The sequence below is a fragment of the Trichoderma atroviride genome, chromosome 4, assembly GCF_020647795.1.
Source record: "Trichoderma atroviride chromosome 4, complete sequence".
Lineage (NCBI taxonomy): Eukaryota > Fungi > Ascomycota > Sordariomycetes > Hypocreales > Hypocreaceae > Trichoderma > Trichoderma atroviride.
The window spans coordinates 802534-821214 of NC_089403.1; the positions used below are offsets into that span (position 1 = coordinate 802534).

Below are 18681 nucleotides of genomic sequence, written 5' to 3' on the forward strand. Positions count from 1 at the left end.
TTGGTTTACTTGTTTTAACACGCAGCATATATTTGGGTTGCATAATCATAGTCTATAGTGGATAGAATCCTGAGATACCATTTTTATAAAACAACAAACTTTACTCATCATATCATCTTTGATTTTTGCTGCCGTCGTTGCTTTCCTTTGCTACAGCGGTCGATGCGTCACAGCTAATTGCCATGATTCCCCACCAAGATCTACAGCTCTAGAAAGCTAAATTGAAACCAGCCACCACATTGAAATCCAGTTGGACATGCATTACCTTGCTGACACAATTCCTTATCGTGGGGATGTGTGCAAATCATCCGATTTGACTTTAGGCATTATCAAGAATGGCCGCTAAAGGATGCAATCGTTGCCCCAAAGGAGCTTGTCGCGCATAATTATGGCGCCTCCAAAGCTGCAGTTTGCTGCCTGATGCAGGCCGTCTGAGTCACTCCGGCAGCCTCAGCCTCAGCCCGCAGATGCATGTGCATGGCAATGATAAATGACTGTGCGTATATAGAGAGAGGGGTTGCTGCATTCATCTGCCCCCTCATCCTCGTTGCTTTGTTTTCTTTTACACGGAGCTTGCTATTTTCTTGTCTCAGGGTATACTGTAGCTTTACGCATATCATAGCTGCATATCAACATGGCCGCACTGCAAACTCAGGCCGAGGAGCTGCCGTGGTTCCTGAAGACCTCGTATCCCGTCCTCTTCCCTTCACATGAAGCCCTGTTCACGTCGCATGCGGAATATGACAGCTTCCTCGTCAATGAGCTGCGGGGCTTGCACAGAGTCGTGTCGCTAGAGTCTCTGGAAGACCCCATGGACGGCGTCACGCTCACTGCTGAAGAGAAGCAATCAATACGAAAGGACTGGAAGAATGGCGACGAAAAGTACTTCAACCTCATGTTGACGGAGAATTCGGACGTTGCCTTTCGGTCTACCCAAAGCCCCGTGGTCGACCTCTTTTACGAGCTGGAGGATGTCGTTTCCGGCCCGCGCTTGAAGGAGCTCCTCGATGCCTCTTGGGCTGAACAGCCGCTGGCCACCTTGAAGATCATCTTTAATGCACGATCTATACACTTGGGCAAGAGCTCCAAGCACGTCTTCTACCGCGCCGCTGGGTGGTTGGCGGAACATCATCCCCTTACGCTGGTCGACAATCTACGGTGGCTGAGCCGGCCGGTTATTGAGAAGAAGGTGAGAAAGGAGGGCGAGAAGAATGCTGACGAAGAGTTCGTCAAGGTGGAGAAGCGAGATGGGGTTGAGAATGCTGTGGATCGATTCGATGTTCGATATGGAGTTTCGCATGGTTATTGGAAGGATTTGCTGAATATTCTTGCCTTGGCAGCGGAGAAGAAGTTGAAGGTGCTTGAGAATCCGAAAGACGTACTGAATGTGGAAGATGTGGCTATCAAGTCAAAGACTATCAGCCGGCGACGGCAGAAACAGAATGCAACAGGCAGTGGACGGACGCGAAAGCGAATCGTCAAGACAAACAAGGGAAAAGTCGAAAAGAAGGAACAGGAGCTTGCGGAGATTGAGCATGCCCTAGAAGAAAAGACGGCACACATTGGAAATCCGAGCGTTGCCAGACATGCGGCGAGAGACTCTCGACACGAGGCTCTCAAAGACCTCTTCGACGCCAACGCCTTTTACCGGACGCTGCATATCACAGTGGCTCGACTGTTTGCCGAGCAGCTCCATGCCGACTTGGAAGCCCTTCGAAGCTCGGATCCAAAGGCCAAGAGGGGCATCTCGCTTTGTGCGAAATGGGCTCCTTCGCATGGCAACTTCCACGACCGGCATACCTGCGTCATTAGCTCCATTGCTGAGATCCTGTACCCGCGAGAGTCTCTCGGCAGCGCCGTCTCTGCCTCGACCAGCCGGGAAGTGTATCTCCGCCATGCCCGCGAGCAATACCGCAAAGACGTGTCCGCCCTGCGAAAGCACCTCGAGGTTGTGGAGTTGGATATCGGCGCAAACACGTTTGACAAGATCAAGTATGAGCGCGTGCCGTCGATTGCAATGAAGAACTACACGAATCTCTTTATCAAGAAGGACCTGGACCACTTCCGCGGGTATATCAACAAGGTGGCTGAGGGCAAGGCCAGGATTTCCGGTGCTGTGTTGATGCCTTCTACGTTGGTCAAGGCTGCATCTGGTCGCATACCTTACGCCAACAGAGACCTGGAGGGGTTGACTGCGGACGAAGTGGTCGACCGCACTGTCAAAGAGATTGAGGCAAAGGCCGTCAACGGCCAGTGGAAGGCTCTTGTCCAGCGGATCAAGGATTCCGGCACTCTGTCGTCTTGCATCGCAGTGTGCGACGTCTCCGGAAGTATGGAGAGTCCCAGATTCAGGGACAAGACGACGCCCATGGATTCTGCGGTTGGACTGTCGCTGTTAGTCGCCGAGGTGACCGAGCCTCCATTCGGCGGCAACTTCATCTTATTCCATTCTCATCCCAGAATGATATCCATTGACACGGCCCAGACGCTGTCTGAGAAAGTCGCCGCGATTAAGCAATCAGACTGGGGAGCCAACACAGACTTTGTCGCCGTCTTTGAAAAGCTGATTCTCCCAACGGCCATTGAGAATAATTTGAAGCAAGAAGACATGGTGAAGCGCGTGTTTGTCTTTAGCGACATGCAGTTTGACCAGGCGAAAGGGTATCAACACACTTATGATCAGAAGCCCGAACCGTGGTCTGCGTCTTCTTACGAGAGGATCAAGAAGAAGTACGAGGAGCACGGCTACGAGATGCCCGAGCTGGTATTTTGGAATCTTGCGGGTGGAAGGGCGGGCTATAGTGCCGGTGGCGGAGGCGATGAGACGGCGCCGAAGCCTGTGCTTGCGGAAGAGATGGGCACGGCGATGGTGAGTGGCTATTCGCAGGGCATGCTGAAGGTGTTTATGGACAATGGGATGTTTGACGAGGAGGAGGAGGAGGAAGAGGAGGAAGAGGAGGAAGAGGAGGAAGAGGAGGAAGAGGATGATTTTGAGAAGATGGACGAGGAGGGTAATGAAGAGAAGCCCGAAAAGGTGGCGAAGAAGAAGGAGAAGGTTAATCCGTTGATGTTGGTGAGGAAGGCAGTTTCGCATAAGGGATATGCCATGCTCGAGGTATTAGATTGAATGACTATAAATGCTAAGACAATATAAGAATGTGTATCCTGCTCTTGAAAGATTACATGTACTATGCAAGGTACCTATGATCTGAATAGAAGCCAAACAACAAAGAGTAGAGAAAAGCAGCCAACACTTCCAAGCCTAGCCGTAGAAAAAGAGATTTTCATAAGAACTGGACAAAAATGAAAGCTGGATCTAATATATTCATTTCTAGGAAAATATTATAACAATAATTGCAGGAAAATGCAAAAAGAAAGGTTTGGGGCCAAACCGTGGATTGAACACGGGACCTCTTGCAGTTGAGTTGGAAGCCCAAAGCAAGAATCATACCACTAGACCATTTGGCCGATTATTGGATATGATACGCTCTGTCAAATAAGACTTATAAAAGGCTACTCTGATAACAGAATTAGCGTATAAGCTAATGATTCACTTCGAGCAGCACCAACATGAACTAAATACATGTTATTTGCCTTCATTGATACCATATTACTTCCTCTTCAGTAAGAGAAAATTCAGTACAAATTCGCAATTGAAATTCCATTGCATTTTATTTCCGAAGCAGTAGTTCTTTGATTTCGTATGTGCGCTTGAGATGCATCAACATGACTAAAGTTTTGTCGTGTTTCTAGGGTAAATATCGAACCAATATCAGGGAATATCAGAGCTATGTGAGGTGCAAAGTCAGCTGGTATCAAGTCCGGATTAAAGACATGAAAAACTCGGTGAGTTTTCTCTTTTTACTGCATAATATATTATCTGGCGCTCAGAAGTTTGCCTGGCGCATTGTACCTTGTTGGATTATTATGCTTGAACGCCAAGTTGGATATCTTAAGCGTGCGATATAAACTCATCAACGTAATATAACCCATGCTATCACCAGCATCTAGTAGCATCCCCTTGTCCATTCCTCGACACTACAGAATTATACAATCTCCTTCAGCTAGCTTCCATTTGCAAGTATATCACCTACTACTATTATACCACCACTAGGACAAGCCTACAGACCTATTAGCAACAGGAGAATAGGAGTAAGGAAGAATACTTCACAAAGCGTAGAACATACCAAGACATCACAAGGCCACCGACAACCCAAAAGCGGAAGAATGGACAACCCTACAACATCACGTAATATGTAGCCAGACGCCCCCTTCTCCCCCGCGTTATACGAGATTCAACACCCTTGCTCGTATACGATGAGACATGAATGCCGGAGTGAACACATGCCAACCGTCAGTTTCCAAAAGTTCCAGATGGGGAGTTTGTGTCCCAGATTAGCTAAACCCTTCTTGCCGCGGTATCATGAGATGAAGACCCTTTGAGGCCTCCAGGTAAATCCATCAATATTATGCGTCTTTCTTATGTGTGCTTCTCCTCTCATAGCTGTATGTCCATGTCTTGTCCTATGCGTTTCTTCTTCTAGACATGCCATCGTATTCTCGATAGACTGGACAATCAGAAGCTTCACTTCCACTGGGCCGCATATGCCCCTTTGCTTTGAGCATGGTATGTCTCTTCCCCCGCATATTCGTCCCAAGTATTACATATCCTATCCCAACCTCCAGACGGCTCTGCTTCAAGTCCAGCTGATTCCTGGGGTGTCGTTTGATACACGTGGATCTGGAACTAGCCTATTTGGTCCATTCCATTCGAGTTTCCCTTGCGTAAAAAGTATATGAAAGGAGTGAGTCGAGTAGCTAAGTAGCCACGATGGTGGGAGAGAGCCAATGAATAGGCGATAGAAAGTATGAGCATGTGGCTAGTATAAGGTGCCGTGCTGCGTAATTTACATAGAAGGGCTGTCACATTTCATCGCCATATAATCTAGTGTCTAGGATACTCGCTTTAGGGAGAATTCTCCGTAGCTGGAAACATCAAAGTAGGTGTTGGTTCCCATCTATCCAAATTGTATAATGTAAAACGATATCTAGCCTCTAGATGTCTAATATCTATCTGTTTCATTGTGAGACCCCACACAATCGCTTAGAACAAGCATGCTATACCTCGCGTATGTGATCCGACTCTCTGCCCCTGCACAAAAATCGAGAGCAAAGATGATACATTTAAAAAAAAAAAACAGTGATACAATTCGCTGACGCCTTGAGCCCAAACAAAAAGAATTCTTGTATATATTTCAATTGCGCCGATACTGGGTATTAAATCGTGTTTGCAAGATATGAAACTCCTATCCTTCCCTCCCATCGTCTTGTTCCTGTACACCTTATGGAATATGTCGAATAACATTGTAGATTTCAAGTTTGCTGTGTCGAATAAAAAATTGCAAGTCGCTTAAACAAAAGTCTGCTATACTGAAAAAGGAATTTCGTTGCTTCGCTGGTGTTGCTTGCTAAAAAGGAATGAATGAAAAACAAATAGAAAAATAAAAGGAAAAAAAGGACAAGGTTTAAAAGTAAAAAAAAAAACAAAATGGCAACAATAAACAATTAGAAGCTGAATAAACCGCTTCTCCTCTTGCCAAGTGGATATACAATCAAGGCACTCAAAAAGAGGCCCACGCTGATGCCAATTGCGACTTGAATGACGCTCAATAAAACTGTAAATGCAGTACCGTCAATCTGGGAACTGGTGGAAGTTTCTGTAGTGTTTTTGTTCAAAAGATTTGCCGAGTTGATACCAGCTAACAGGGAGCCACTTGCAGCTAGACCAGAAGGCACCTGGACAAAGATGGCTGGGAGCATAGCAGCAGCAGCAAGACTATATCCCACTTTCCTGGGTAGGCGTTGCTTTTCTTCTGGAGGTGGCCCTGCGCTGGATTCCACATCAGGTAGAGGGGGCATGGTCGGCTTCCTCTTGGAGAATCGCGGCTGGACTCTTGCTTGCCACCACTCTACGAGATCCAGCCAAGCGTTTTGCACGTGCCGTCCAAGTCGTGAGTATAAGTTGGCCAAGATGCCAATGGTCAGCGCGCCAAGCATGTTGGATATTTGACTGTTGCTTTGGAAGTACTGGCTCGAGTAGCTATTGACACAGAAACCAGCCAGAGACATGATGGTCATGACGGGTGTCTGCTTCCACTTAGCCTGGTTAATGATACACAGACAGAGCGTGAAGCCCGGAACAAACAGGATGGACCATGCGCGGTTGGCGCTGAGAGGATTGTCGCAAGTCGTGGCACTAGCCGCTTCGCTGTCAAGCATGCCGTACAAGGAGGCTCCAATGGTGATGCCGTAGCCGAGAAACAGAGTGTAGATGACCGCATGCACCATACGGACACTACCGGCGACAATGTTATGGCTTTGAAGCTCCAGAGAGCCGCAGAGCACCATGTAGCCGGGGAGAATAAGGGCAATGCTGCTCTGTGCCAAGGCGCTGAAGCAAAATAGTTTCCCACCGTTGATAGAGCCAAAGCCACGGGCTAAAAATGTTGTAATGACAGCAGCAGAGACCTCGAAAACGTGGGCATAAAGCTCATTGCTGGGGGCAAACACGAGCTGAAGAAGTCCAACTAAGCAACCTAGAAGGAAGGCAACTGGCAGATCGATGAAGCGGCCCTGGAAAGCGAATGGAGCCACGCAAACTGAGGCGAGGCCATACATGAACACACGAAACCAGGTCTTGAACTTGGGCTTCCGATCCATGACCTTGTCGAGGCGCCTAGTAGCCTCCTCTACGCCAAGCTTATCATGAACGACGTCCTTGTAGATGTTATGAACATCTCGTAAGCGGCCAAGATCAACTCCCTGGGGAACCCGAACCACTTTAACTTCCGCCGTGTGGGTAGAGCTGTCATCGAAGCTGATAATCATGCAAGATGGCATGTAAAGGAACTGGCCTTCGATTTCGAGAACGCGGGAGGACATGCTCATGTACTCTTCAAGACGGTGCGTTGGAGCACCGTACATCATGAGGGCGCGACATAGCTTCAAGAGATACCTGTGACGTGCAATTGTGCCAGCGATGTGAACGGTGATTCGAATTTGCTCCTTCTTTGACTTCTTTTCCTTCTTCCTCTTTTCACCAAAATGATCGGATATTTCGCTGGAACCAGGAGCGGCAAACATGGTGGATGACTTGAATAGCTCACCCAATGCCAGTGAAGAAGTCGAACCTTTGGATTTGTGATAGCCTCTCAGACGACTAGATGATCGTGATCGAACGGTACTGACGGTAGAAGGCCGTCTGGAAGATGAGGGCGAATGTTGTGGAGACATGACGGGAGTTGATGGTGTCGTAACAGGAGTGCTGAACCCGCTGCTACTTTGGCCTCGATTGGCGCCGTTGTCATCGCGATGAAGCTTGAGCAGAGAGGAAAGGATGCCTCCACGATATCTTGATGGCCTCGGGACGTAGTCTTGGGTGTAGGCTTGCATGATGACCGGAGTTGATCTGCCGGATGAAGAAGGTTGTGGATGGAAAAGGTAGTCTTTATCATGGGAGCTCACGATCGACTCTGCTCTATCGTGTTCATGTGGCTGGTACAGGCGGGAGCTATGGGGGGTACGATGTGTGGTAGAGTACGTGCTGTGAGGCGTGTATTCCCGGAGAGTAGACGTAGGGCTAGTCGTGGTAGCAGCGTCATCATCCAAGTCTCGATCAGTATGGTCTGAGACTTTGAGGACGGGCTGGAATGATCGTTGAAGCTCAATCGAGTTTCGTCTTGAACCTGGGGCAGACCGGGAGTAAGACGAGCCCAGCGTTACAGCCAGGCGATCTGCTCGTTGCCGTGCATCCGTCATGGATCGAAGCTGCCGTTCTGTGACATGCTCCTCCGCCTTGTCTGCTTCCTCTTGTTCTTGACGGACATTGTAGCTGGTATTGCGCTTCAAGACTGGTCTTGGCACTTTTGGCGTAGTGGATTCTCCAGCTTTCGGGACGGGAGTCGATGCTTGTGCCGGTGACGCTCGTAATTCGGGTGAGTTTTGCTCCTCCGTCAGCAGCACCATGTTTAAGGCAAGTCTCAATTCCTGAGCATCTGGTGGCCCCGAGTCAGAGGGCTGTAGGTTTGGTGATGCCTGGGGCGAGTGTTCGAAATATCCAACAGGCGGGCTCTGGTCCAAGAGCCAGTCACCACTGCTAGGAGAGGCAATCTCCCTCCCGAATGGACCAACCGAGAGGTTCGCAGACGACCTCAACGACGACGGCTTCGATTCATCCTCGCTCCAGACTACACGCTTCTTGCCTTTACGGCCAGGCGTAGTGATCTCGCTAACGTCTCCATAGTCTCTGGGGTCTGTTGACATTGCTGTGGCGTGCTGCCTCTCAGTATCGTCGGCTCTGAGACCTGTTTCAGGGTTTAGGGAGGGGCTTCAAGCCAGAGAAAGGGAGATGATGCAGCATGATTTGGGAGAGACGAGCTACCACAGCTGCGTAGCACATGTAAATAAGAGAGAAAAAATTGCCATGAGTAATGGCTGGCTCTCCCGGCTCGTCTGGAATGCCCCTCCCTGGTGATCCCTGATAGCGGCTGGGTGCCGTGTCAGCGAGCAAAAGCTTGTCTGGGTCCCGGGCCTGTTAGATTTGCAATTACAGCCACGATGGCGAAACGAAGGGTGGGGGGTCTCCAGAGAGGAATCCCAACGTCCGCGAGCATGCCAGAGGCCGGTGCGGAAGCTTCTGCATGCGAGGCGTGCGCTTGGCAGGCCCAGGAACATGGCGGACGCCAGCTCTGCATCCCCGGTTTTTTTGCTTTTCCATCTGTCCACCATGCTCCATATCCCGTTGTCAGTGCCATGCCATGATTCCATCCTCAACGCAGTGGCTAATCCGTGTTTGCTTGTCATGATCGGCTGGTCTGCGGCAGCATCCATTGGCTTCCGTGATCATCGGTGGCTCTTTGTCCATCTCCATCGCATGACGGCCGTCCCGCCTGGCCCTACCGCCATATGTGCCATGCTGTCAGTATCACCAGCTTATTTCTCGTCATTCCTGGCTGCGACCTGCCGAGTTTAGTCAATCGGTAGTTTGGACGCGGCCGCCGAACGTCGGGCGCATAGTCATCGATGATACGAAATCCGCAGCAAGGAACAGGCAGGCTAGCCAAGGCAGCGGGTCAGACAAGATGCGAAGAATGAGTGCGTGATAGAGACAAGTTTTGCAGGTGGACCTGAAAAGCGGTTCTGCTGGCCAAGTTTTGGCAGCGATATGGAGGTGCAGGGGACCGTGTAGCCGCCCGGGTTGCCTCTTTGGGCTACGCCGGTGATGAGCTTATCGCTAGATAGCGCACGTGCAGCCTCAATATCAGGTTATCAGCTGCGAGGCGAGATGGTTTCTCCATCAATTCTCCATTGATTCTCCATTGACTCTACCTTGACTCTCCGCAAGCCGTGGCCAAGCACGTCGTTGTTACGATTTGCTTGCGTATTGATGGCATACTCGCAAACTCGTATTCAACTGCCACTGATGTCGATGGCAGGTAAGAACGTGCTATCTTGTGGCCACAGAGTCATATGCGCCCGTGGCGCCTCATGGCGAAAGCCTTTTGCGTTGGTGGCGAACCTGACTGGGGGTTCGTTTAAACAATACGCACCACTTTTAATTTTTTTTTTCTTTCCAGGTTTTCTTTCAGTCCCCCCTGGCCAGAGAATTCCGTGTCAATTAACCTCTTCCATCTAGTCTGGCCCTTAGCTTCTTCGATAAGAGTCTTGCTAGGATCTTCTCAACAAGGACCAACGCCAGAGGACGCCAAGCAGCTGAGCTTTGTTCTCGAATCTTTCCATCTCACTTGCAGCGGGAATCCGCCTATCGGATGAACCCCCGGCGCCTATCTACGCTGACTATTAGCGCGTAGATATCAGGAGCCAGACTTATGCAAAATCTTCATCGCCTTCACCGATCCTTGACTTTGGCCGCCAACATGCGATAGTCGAACGACCAATACGACTCGCAGTCTTGAGATTGCTGCCCAACAATCGGTTCTTTTGCGCCCAAGGGGAAATATCACCGGTTCCAAGGCCATTGCCGGCGGGACCCATCCAAGCTCTCCAGGGGTCCTCCACTGCTCATGGCCGGAAAGCTTAGCATGAAGACCCGTACTCGCAGCGGGATGAAATCCACACGGCCCACGTTGGGGCTGGAAAGCAGATCAAGAAATCTTGTTCTCGCCTAGACAGCCATGCTGCTAAGCCTGCAAGCTTGCGCGTGCATGTTTTGGTGCCATGCTATTAATATCTGTATCCACATGGCCGCACTACTTGAAGCTCGTGGTTGAGATCTACCGAGACTACTCCTGAACGGACGTGGACGGCACGATTCATTGCCGACTGAAAAAGGCGTTTCATGCACAGTTATCATGGGCGTCAGGAGCACAGCTGCTATCGCTTTGCATCTGTGAGTACGACCATGACTTGCCCTATGGGTCAAAGTTTCAGATGGGTGCCATCCCGTCAGTCCATTATAATGCACGACAAATCGAGTACCTCAAACATCTTGATACAACTTGTCTTAGCCTATCTAAACCTCAAACGTCATCTTAATCTGCTTGACACAATTCCTTTTGGTGTATCAAATCGTACATCTTGAAGGTATACAAAGATCCAGCCACCGACGGTCTGGTTTTATTTGACCCGCATAACACTGCTTCTCTCTGTTCCCCTTGCAGTCTGTAATGAACTATGCAAACCTCTTTCTCTTTTCCTATTGTTTCAACACTACTGTGTATATGAGTGTATCAATTTGTTATCGCATTTGCTATGCCATTGAGAGAACGTAGCGAAATCAGGATCTGCCGATCTTATTGACGCACTGAATCAATTCCGCTTCCGATGATCGTCAGGGCCTGAATCTTCTCCTTTTTGCGCCTCTCTCCCTTGAAAGATGATCGATCGCTTGACCAGCGTGAAAGATTTGAAACGGTGGTTCAATTCGTCAAACGAGATCAAGATCTACCCCTCATGAATTTTGACACTTAGTATTAGCACCCTCGAGTGTGATTATGAAAAATCGCCCACTGGTCAGGACACACTGAAAGGGAATGCTTTCTCTGTTTCTCTCATTAATTTTCAATTTTCTGGCTTCAAACAAAACTTCAAAAGGTAGGTATCATTTCCGAGCAACATTCCTCCATCATTGGTATTCCCTTATCCTGCACAGATGCAAGCTAAGCTTGGCCAATACTTCAAATCGCATAAATTCCTATGCAAAAGATTCCGTCTGGTTGTCGCAATATTCGAAGAATTTCCCAGCCTTGGACGTGTCTTCTCCATCTTGTGGAGACAGGGATTTTTCAACATCTGGACGGGTTGGGCCAAATCGACCCCAAGGCATGACATATTGTCCACTGTGCTCTGACTTGACATCTGGAGATAGGCCAGCAAATAACTCCGAGTATGCGCCGTAGATGGGATCATGCAGGGCTGGTGCCTACTCCAAGAATTAGCATGATATGTATTTCCCAAGGTTCTGCAAAAGCAATGGCTTACCATTGAATAGTATTCGAGCGCAGACACGTCGCGCTGCAGTGGTGTTTTGAGATTACCAGGATTGACAGTCTATCATGTCGGCACATTGTTAGAATGCTTGAGATTATCAGACATGACATCTTGGAACACATCTGCTTACCAAATGCAAAATTCCATTATCGGCATCCCGTCTAGCCCATTCACTACCGATGAAAAGATTTCCAGCCTTGCTGGCTGAGTATCTGGTATACTCATCTAGCCATTTCTTCTTGTAATCCAGGTTGTCGAGATCCATACCACCATTTGGCGCCATTAATTGGATCATAAGAGACCCCAGCCAAATAACACGGACGCTGCCTGCCGGTGACGATTTGGCTGTTGATTCGATGACTGGGTGCAGGAGCTTTGTGAAGAGGTAGGGGCCGAGACAGTTGACAGCCATCATTATTTCATGATCCTAGACGAAAAATAGGTAAGCATCTCATTGTGTGACCACATCTGTTAATAGAGAGAGAATGCGACCTACCTGTTTGGACCTGGTTGGAGCCTTTTTAGGCAAGCGCATGATTCCTGCATTATTGAAAAGAACGTCGAGTCTCGTCTCCTTTTCCAAGAAAGCGTTTGCGCCGGCTTTGATGGTGGAAAGATCGGCTAGATCAAGTAGCAGGAATTCCAGCCTTCCCTTGGAGTCGGGATGGGCTTCTTTGATGGATTTGATAGCATCTTGGCCGGCATCTTCGCGGCGCCCTGCGATATAGACAACGGCGTTTTTGGCATAAAGCAGTTTTGAGAGCTGATATCCTACGCCTGAGTATCCGCCAGTGACGATAAAGACCTGCTCGAGTGGGCATAATCGACATTAGCAGGACGAATTAAAGGGTACACGCAAAGATGCTACGTCGTGAAGATTTAACTGACCTTGTCAGATAGGTCGCCCAAGTGATTCTCTGTGAAAGTAGGCTTCGGTGGGAAACCCTGCGTCAAAATATTGCCGATTCGTTTGAACATGGCGAACAAAATTGAGACTGAGCTCAGAGTCCTTGTTTTGTATCGCGTATGAGAGGTTCAGAGCGAAGCGCTATGCTGAGAGGTCCAGACTGATTGTCGTACGTTTGCGCAGAAGGACAAAATTATGGAGAAGAATTGAGGAGTTTCATGAAACTCGGCCTCGGCAACTCTTTTATATGAGTTACCCTAGGCAAGCGGATGTCTAGAGGCAGGGATCTATCAAACAATCAGCACACAATTCCTCAACTATGCGCACCGCGTTGACGCCAATGACTATCCCCCGCTTTGCTCGATGCCCTGCCCACGATTTCGAATACTATATGTCTTTGTCCGCGGTCTCTATTTCTCGGACACTATTTGTTTGACTATCCGCTGGCCAGATGCGCTAGTGGGATTTACGCCCGCGTACATGCCAAACACAGCAATTGCAGCTTGGCGGTTCCAGCGTATTTGTCAGCGTGTATCTCTCTCCCTTTGTTAAACGGATCGTACTGATTTTGTGTGATCCTAAGTACATACTATCCTTCACGATACTTACCTTCTCCACTGTCTACTCTGAGAACGCAGCGCAAACGGATCTGGCAGGTGTCCTATCCGACTCAATACATGATACCAGCCCCAGGTTCAGGCTCTTCACGCGGACTCAATGCATCGCCCGAAGAAGCTCCACATGATTTCCGGCATCAAGAGGCCGAAGCTAGCCAAAATTGCACATACAGATGGAAGGCCTGTTCTACGATACGCGGCGCGATCTTGATCCGCAGACTAGCCGCAGATGGTAGTTACCCAAGATAGCACCAGCTTCCCAAAGAAGAATCCACGATGCCGCCGGCTTTACTAATTGCAGCCTTTGAATGGCAATGGCCACGCCAAGTTAATTTGTCTGTCTGGGCAATGGGCTGATTCCATACCTATACATGCATCTTAAATCACAGATAGAAATGTGGCAATCGCATGCTGCGACAGGTATTGTTGCGATGTTTACAGAGCATGGGTCCTATATGAATCAGGCCATTTACCTTTCGAGTAAATACGAGCGGCACAGTCGTGCTATTCGTCACAGTTTGGATTTCATAAATACCATCAAAGGGCGATCTTTTCTCTAGCATCTTTATATGAACGGCTTTGATTGTTATTCGCTAGCGCCATCGTGTACCAGATGACAATTTATGCTTACCAGACTTGCTAGAGGTATTAGGGTGTGGCGTCGAAAAGTGGCATTTACCCATTTGCTTGGCGTGGCTTGTCTAAATCATGTAAGAAGGCGTATAAATTCCTGCCCTTTCTTCATCAGCCTTTTGTACTTGGAAGAACAATTTGTGGTGTGGTAGAGCTGCTACAGCCCTGGATCCTCTTTCATACCAAAGTGAAATCAAAAGCAGTTGGTCATTTTTCACTTATTAGGCCCTTTTTTGTCTTCAGCCGTTGTAGCATCGCCACTTACCCAGTGGCGTTTTCTGCTAGTGCTAATTCCCAATACATGCAATTCGCCTCGTGTTGTATGTGGCGTTGCGCCGCTTAAAGTTGGGTGAGAAGCCGCAGAAAGCGCCGATATCGCATACAATTAACATGCGTGATTGCAGGTACAGCCCATCTATCAGGAACATCAAGCGCATGTCTACGTGATTGCTACTCAGTCAACGATTCGCTTATATTGTGATACACGACTTACCACGAGTACAGGTAGCAGAATGCGCTTTTATGGCCAATTAGCAGATCCAGCGTTAGCCTATTCTGCCTCTCGCTAATCTTGATAGGGCCTGTTAGGCAACCCATTGGTCTTACACTGGTGCCCCTCATGTTCTCCAGTTTGCTTATGGTCCCCAACAAAATTCACTTTGCAATGTGAAGCTTGCGTATTAGAGCTTATCCTGTCATCAGTTGTTGAGTTATCACAGCCATAGGATACTGCAAGCTACTTGGTTTGTCGGATAACGATCGGCAAACAGGTAACAGAGTTCGACAATGCTTAGTAGAGTAGCACACACTTGTTAAGTAATCTGCGGCTACACCGCACATCGTCGTTGCGCTGCATGTCTTGGAAGCTGCGTCATGTGATTTGCAGTCTAATGTTGATGAGTTCAATTCCTGTATATACTCACGGGCACCTTGCATTGTACGCATTCACCATACCATATCATTAACACACGCAGCCGCGATAATATTCACAGCTTCAACATGACTTCTTGGTTCCCAGACCCCAGGCGGATTGTCACCGGCCACAATTCGCAAGGCAGAGCAGTTGTTGTTGCCGACAGCCCAATTCCTTGCGTCCCAACGCCGACGGGGGCCAACTTTGCGGTGCTCTATGAGACGCACCAATTCCCAGCCTCCAACGACGAATGGGTAGATCCTACCAAGACGCGAACCACTGACTTGTCGAACAACAAGGGGATTATTCTCCGGGTTGTCGACATCCCACCAAAAGTGGAAACGGTAACAGTATTTTTTATTTCAAGATCCAGGGCCCGAGGCGGGGTATTCAGTTCAGGCGCAGATACTAAGAATGGCGGCAGTTGTTCCATCGGACGGAGTCGCTAGATTTCGGCATCCTTCTCAATGGAGAAGTTTCCTGGTACATTGCCTCTCTCTTTCTCTATTTTAATATGTAAATTAAAATTTAATTGCTAATACCATCTATTTGTAGCCATCTCGATGATGGCGTCCGCATCGATATGAAGCCTGGCGATGTGTGCGTCCAGCGCGGCACGATTCACGGATGGACAAACTACTCAGAGGAACCCGCTCGCCTCTACTTTGTCTTATCAGGTAAGAAAAGCAGCCATGAAATCTGTCGTTTGTTGAGAAGACTGTCTCACAATGAAAATTAGCTGCTACGCCTGTCAAAATTGATGGAAAGTCATTGACGGCTTATGGCTACACCAAGGAAGAGGTCGAAAGTGGAGGCGCATCACACTAGATATTTGGTTATAGTTTTTCTACCAAGCATTTTCCGAGGCTTTCATCTGTTGGATATGAGATGGGAAAAAATGATGCGTTGCACGTGCTTGCATAGATTTACGAAATGCCATGATTTCAGATGGGCGCGCTGCTTATCTCTCTATCCGCTAAACTGTCTCCTGCGCGTACTTCCAACATTATGATCCAGCTCTCGCTCCACGCCTCACGCATCTTGTTTTTTATTTATTAGGAGTACTATTGATACATGTTGAGGAGGCCAATTGGATGGATATCTAGAGCGATATCGAGTCTAGCTTTGAAAGATTATGGGTGGCAAGTCTCATGCAGCGCACGTTTCCGCACATATCCGGGTACATAGGAATTGCAACAACCTCTTTGACCCTCAGATGAAGAAAATGTTCACGTTACGTATAGTTCGATTTACCAATGGCTTTTATTTCAAGCATATTAATAAGAATAAAAAGTCCCTCTTTTCCAGACACCGCGCTAATTATCACTAAGCAGATAGTAAGAAATCCTCCATATGTTGCAAATATTTGTACAGCCCAACGTCAACGCCACTATCCATTGTCTCCTCTGCAAATCTCACCATTTGTAGTGCCTTGGGAAAGTCTTCCTCCGATGGGAAATTGCCGCTGGAGAGAGAATGTTGAATCGTTAATGCGATCCGTAGGTAGGTCCGTGGTTTTCCGGCGAATAACTTTGCCCATTTATTTTTCGGCTCGTGGGTGATGATGCTGTCTTGTGTCTTCCCATCAGGCAGGAAGCTTGACAGAAGTTCTGGCGGGAAAGAAGAATCTGCCAACAGCAGCTCATGCTGCATGATCTCGGCAGATTCTGTTGTTTGAATGTGAGCAATTAGCTGTTTTATAAATTTCAAGACGTTGTTTGCGTTTTCGTGGAGGCCTCGGAATTTGTTCATGACGTTGGTGTAGACCATGAGATCGCGCATGTTGTCTGCGGCGGGCGCGCCAGTGTTTAGTATCTTTGCATCTAGGACTTGCCAGATGAGCGGAATAGCGGTAAAGGTAACGCTAGAGATTTGAATTAGCCTTGAGTTTCGAAGCAAGGGGTTATAGTTTGCCTACAATGTGTTTGGAAGATACTGGACAAGGCCTAGACGGGCTAACTGCATAAACATGCCAGTGATTCCCTTTAATGCTGAGTCCATCTCTGCCTGGACTTGGAGATCGTTCTTCTTGGTATCTGATGCGTGGCTAGGATTGGATACGGATAGTAGCATCATGTGATAACACAAACTTGCTCTCGCAGCACTTGAGGATGTCAGTGTACGTCTTGTCTTGGGGCGGAAGCAGTCTTACAAGTAGTAGATGAATGTCATCTTGATGAACATTGTCACAGATTTGTGGACGCCAATCGATGGAGTAGAAATCTCAAATCGTTCTCTTGTTTTCTGATACCAAACGTCCAAGAGCCCGACAACTTCAGCACAGGCATCGGACTCCCTTCCAGTGTCTGTCTCTGAGGTGACGATCTTGGGGCCAGCCGCTGGGTAGAGTATCGCAAGGGCCATGCTCAAGGGGTTGACAATCTCGCAAAATGCCGATATGAAATGTGCTATAATCTGTCTTGTCGGCCGGTCATACACTGTAGAGACTCCTAGTTCGTCTGAAAAGTCGGCAAGAAGGAGTCCCGGCTGGCTAAAGTCGAATTCGTCGCATCCAATGACCAATGGTCTTCGCAAGCTCAAGGAAATGACTCTGTCTCGCAATATGCAGGTCCACCACAGTCGTTTTAGCCGTAGTTTCGCGGGATTGCCGTCGTTTAGTGTGTGATACTGGTCTGCGTGGGCGCAACGGGCAAAGTGGACTGCGTTTACCATCCAGTATGTGTTTGTGGTATCGCTCGGCGCGGGCGTGTAATAGGTCAGCAGGAGCGCTACCTGGGCGCTGACGACATTGTCTCTGTGGATGTCGAATTGGGTCAAGGTCTGAAGCGTATCGGAGATGGTTAGATGCTGCCAAGTGATGGATGGAGCAATGGCAAACTGACCTTTGCAGCCGTATATAGTTCAAGATGAGCTGCTTGTACGCTGTTATACCCAAGACTGAGAAGCGTTGATGCTGACACGTACTATTAAATGTCAGCTATATGGCTCAGAAGATTCCAATACATCATGGTGCCCTCGTTGAACTTACAGGAGATGATATGAACAGCATTGCCCGGATCAAAAGAAGAGGAATGCGAGCGTCTGCTGCCCAAAACTCCGCCTCGCTGACCAGAGGTATAATGGGATGAATATGTGAGAAATACTGATGGAAGAACTCTTCTAGTGCTGTTTCCGCAGGCAAGGTGAGACAGCCCTTTTCTGTCAAGTACGCTACATCGATATGGCTAAGTTGATAGAGGGATCCAGCATCGACAAAGTTGTAGTTGGAATAAGGTACGAGACGTGCTGGCGGCTGCAGTCCAAAGATGGTAGTTTTGTCATATCCCGTTCCCCAAGGATTGCCAATGCCGAAGCCATCTTGCTGTCCTATTTTGCTTGGGTCAATGGTACCATCTGCGAAGCTAAAGTTTGCGTTTAAAGCTTCTTTACTAAACTCCGATGCCTCTTGTTGGAACGCCGGGGTTAAGGATGGATCGATCTTGACTGATGGGCTGGACGAGCTCGAGCTGTCCATGTCTTGGTCGTTTTTAGTTGCTGCTTGGGGCTGGAGGTTTGGGTACACTGCTTGTGAAGGTTTTGCCTTTTCTACATCTATGGGTCGGGATTGCGATAGTTTCTCCTTTGCCTCTTGATCAAACACGCGCTTTACTCTTTGTTCCCTATGCAAAGTAACTTTAGTAACAGGCATTCAACAAGAGCTCTCTCCACATGACAGCAACTCACCATTTTCGCTTTCGCGGCAACACTTTGCAATTGGCAGAGTCCAACCGGCAATTTGTGCACGGAAATCCAGTCACTGCAACATCGCATCTGACTTTGCGAATTCTACAGACAGTGCAGGCATGGCTGGCACGCAGTCGCGCGCGTAGTAGCGGCGGACTTGATGAAGTCTCGCCGTCTGAATTGGAAGAGCCCATCGCTCCACTCGGCTTCTGTTCCGCGGTGTGTGAATGAGATTGTAGATAACACAAGATATGACAGCACGGCTTATCTGCCAAATCTGTCTGGGAGCTGTTGACTCGGCTCAATTAGAGTTATGTGGGGAGCCGAGATGCGAATTTCGCGGATGCGGGAATGCCAATGATGGATGGAAATACTTTTTGCAAAGGTTCCTCGAAACTGACATCTTCCTTGAACTGCGC

At 48.5% G+C, this 18681-nt stretch overlaps 5 protein-coding genes and 1 non-coding gene across 6 annotated transcripts; 2 read left to right on the forward strand and 4 right to left on the reverse strand.

Annotated features, from left to right (window-relative positions):
- The first annotated feature begins 553 nt into the window (after window positions 1-553).
- Window positions 554-3168, forward strand: TrAtP1_007521 (uncharacterized protein). The gene has a single exon (XM_014093110.2). It carries the CDS (start codon window positions 635-637, stop codon window positions 3125-3127), a length of 2493 nt encoding a protein of 830 aa, XP_013948585.2. The 5' UTR covers window positions 554-634; the 3' UTR covers window positions 3128-3168.
- Window positions 3169-3383: 215 nt separating this feature from the next.
- Window positions 3384-3468, reverse strand: TrAtP1_007522. Its single transcript has one exon. It is a non-coding gene; the product is annotated as a tRNA-Pro (tRNA).
- Window positions 3469-5565: 2097 nt separating this feature from the next.
- On the reverse strand, window positions 5566-8322 carry TrAtP1_007523 (uncharacterized protein; the record flags this gene model as incomplete). The annotated part of the gene is made up of 1 exon (XM_066113557.1): window positions 5566-8322. The coding sequence occupies one exon, from the start codon at window positions 8320-8322 to the stop codon at window positions 5566-5568; it is 2757 nt and encodes a 918-aa protein (XP_065969643.1).
- A 2890-nt stretch (window positions 8323-11212) lies between these two features.
- TrAtP1_007524 (uncharacterized protein) lies at window positions 11213-12486 on the reverse strand (the record flags this gene model as incomplete). Its single annotated transcript, XM_014093112.2, has 5 exons — window positions 11213-11440; window positions 11500-11568; window positions 11639-11935; window positions 12005-12313; window positions 12397-12486. The coding sequence occupies 5 exons, from the start codon at window positions 12484-12486 to the stop codon at window positions 11213-11215; spliced, it is 993 nt and encodes a 330-aa protein (XP_013948587.2).
- A 2178-nt stretch (window positions 12487-14664) lies between these two features.
- On the forward strand, window positions 14665-15406 carry TrAtP1_007525 (uncharacterized protein; the record flags this gene model as incomplete). Its single annotated transcript, XM_014093113.2, has 4 exons — window positions 14665-14928; window positions 15003-15061; window positions 15134-15255; window positions 15318-15406. The coding sequence occupies 4 exons, from the start codon at window positions 14665-14667 to the stop codon at window positions 15404-15406; spliced, it is 534 nt and encodes a 177-aa protein (XP_013948588.1).
- A 498-nt stretch (window positions 15407-15904) lies between these two features.
- Window positions 15905-18456, reverse strand: TrAtP1_007526 (uncharacterized protein; the record flags this gene model as incomplete). Its single annotated transcript, XM_066113558.1, has 6 exons — window positions 15905-16442; window positions 16497-16682; window positions 16731-17359; window positions 17422-17502; window positions 17568-18198; window positions 18263-18456. The coding sequence occupies 6 exons, from the start codon at window positions 18454-18456 to the stop codon at window positions 15905-15907; spliced, it is 2259 nt and encodes a 752-aa protein (XP_065969644.1).
- Window positions 18457-18681: the final 225 nt, after the last annotated feature.

Excerpts from the sequence above, each read along its gene's own strand:
- TrAtP1_007521 (XM_014093110.2), top strand. The coding sequence starts at position 635 with ATGGCCGCACTGCAAACTCAGGCCGAGGAGCTGCCGTGGTTCCTGAAG.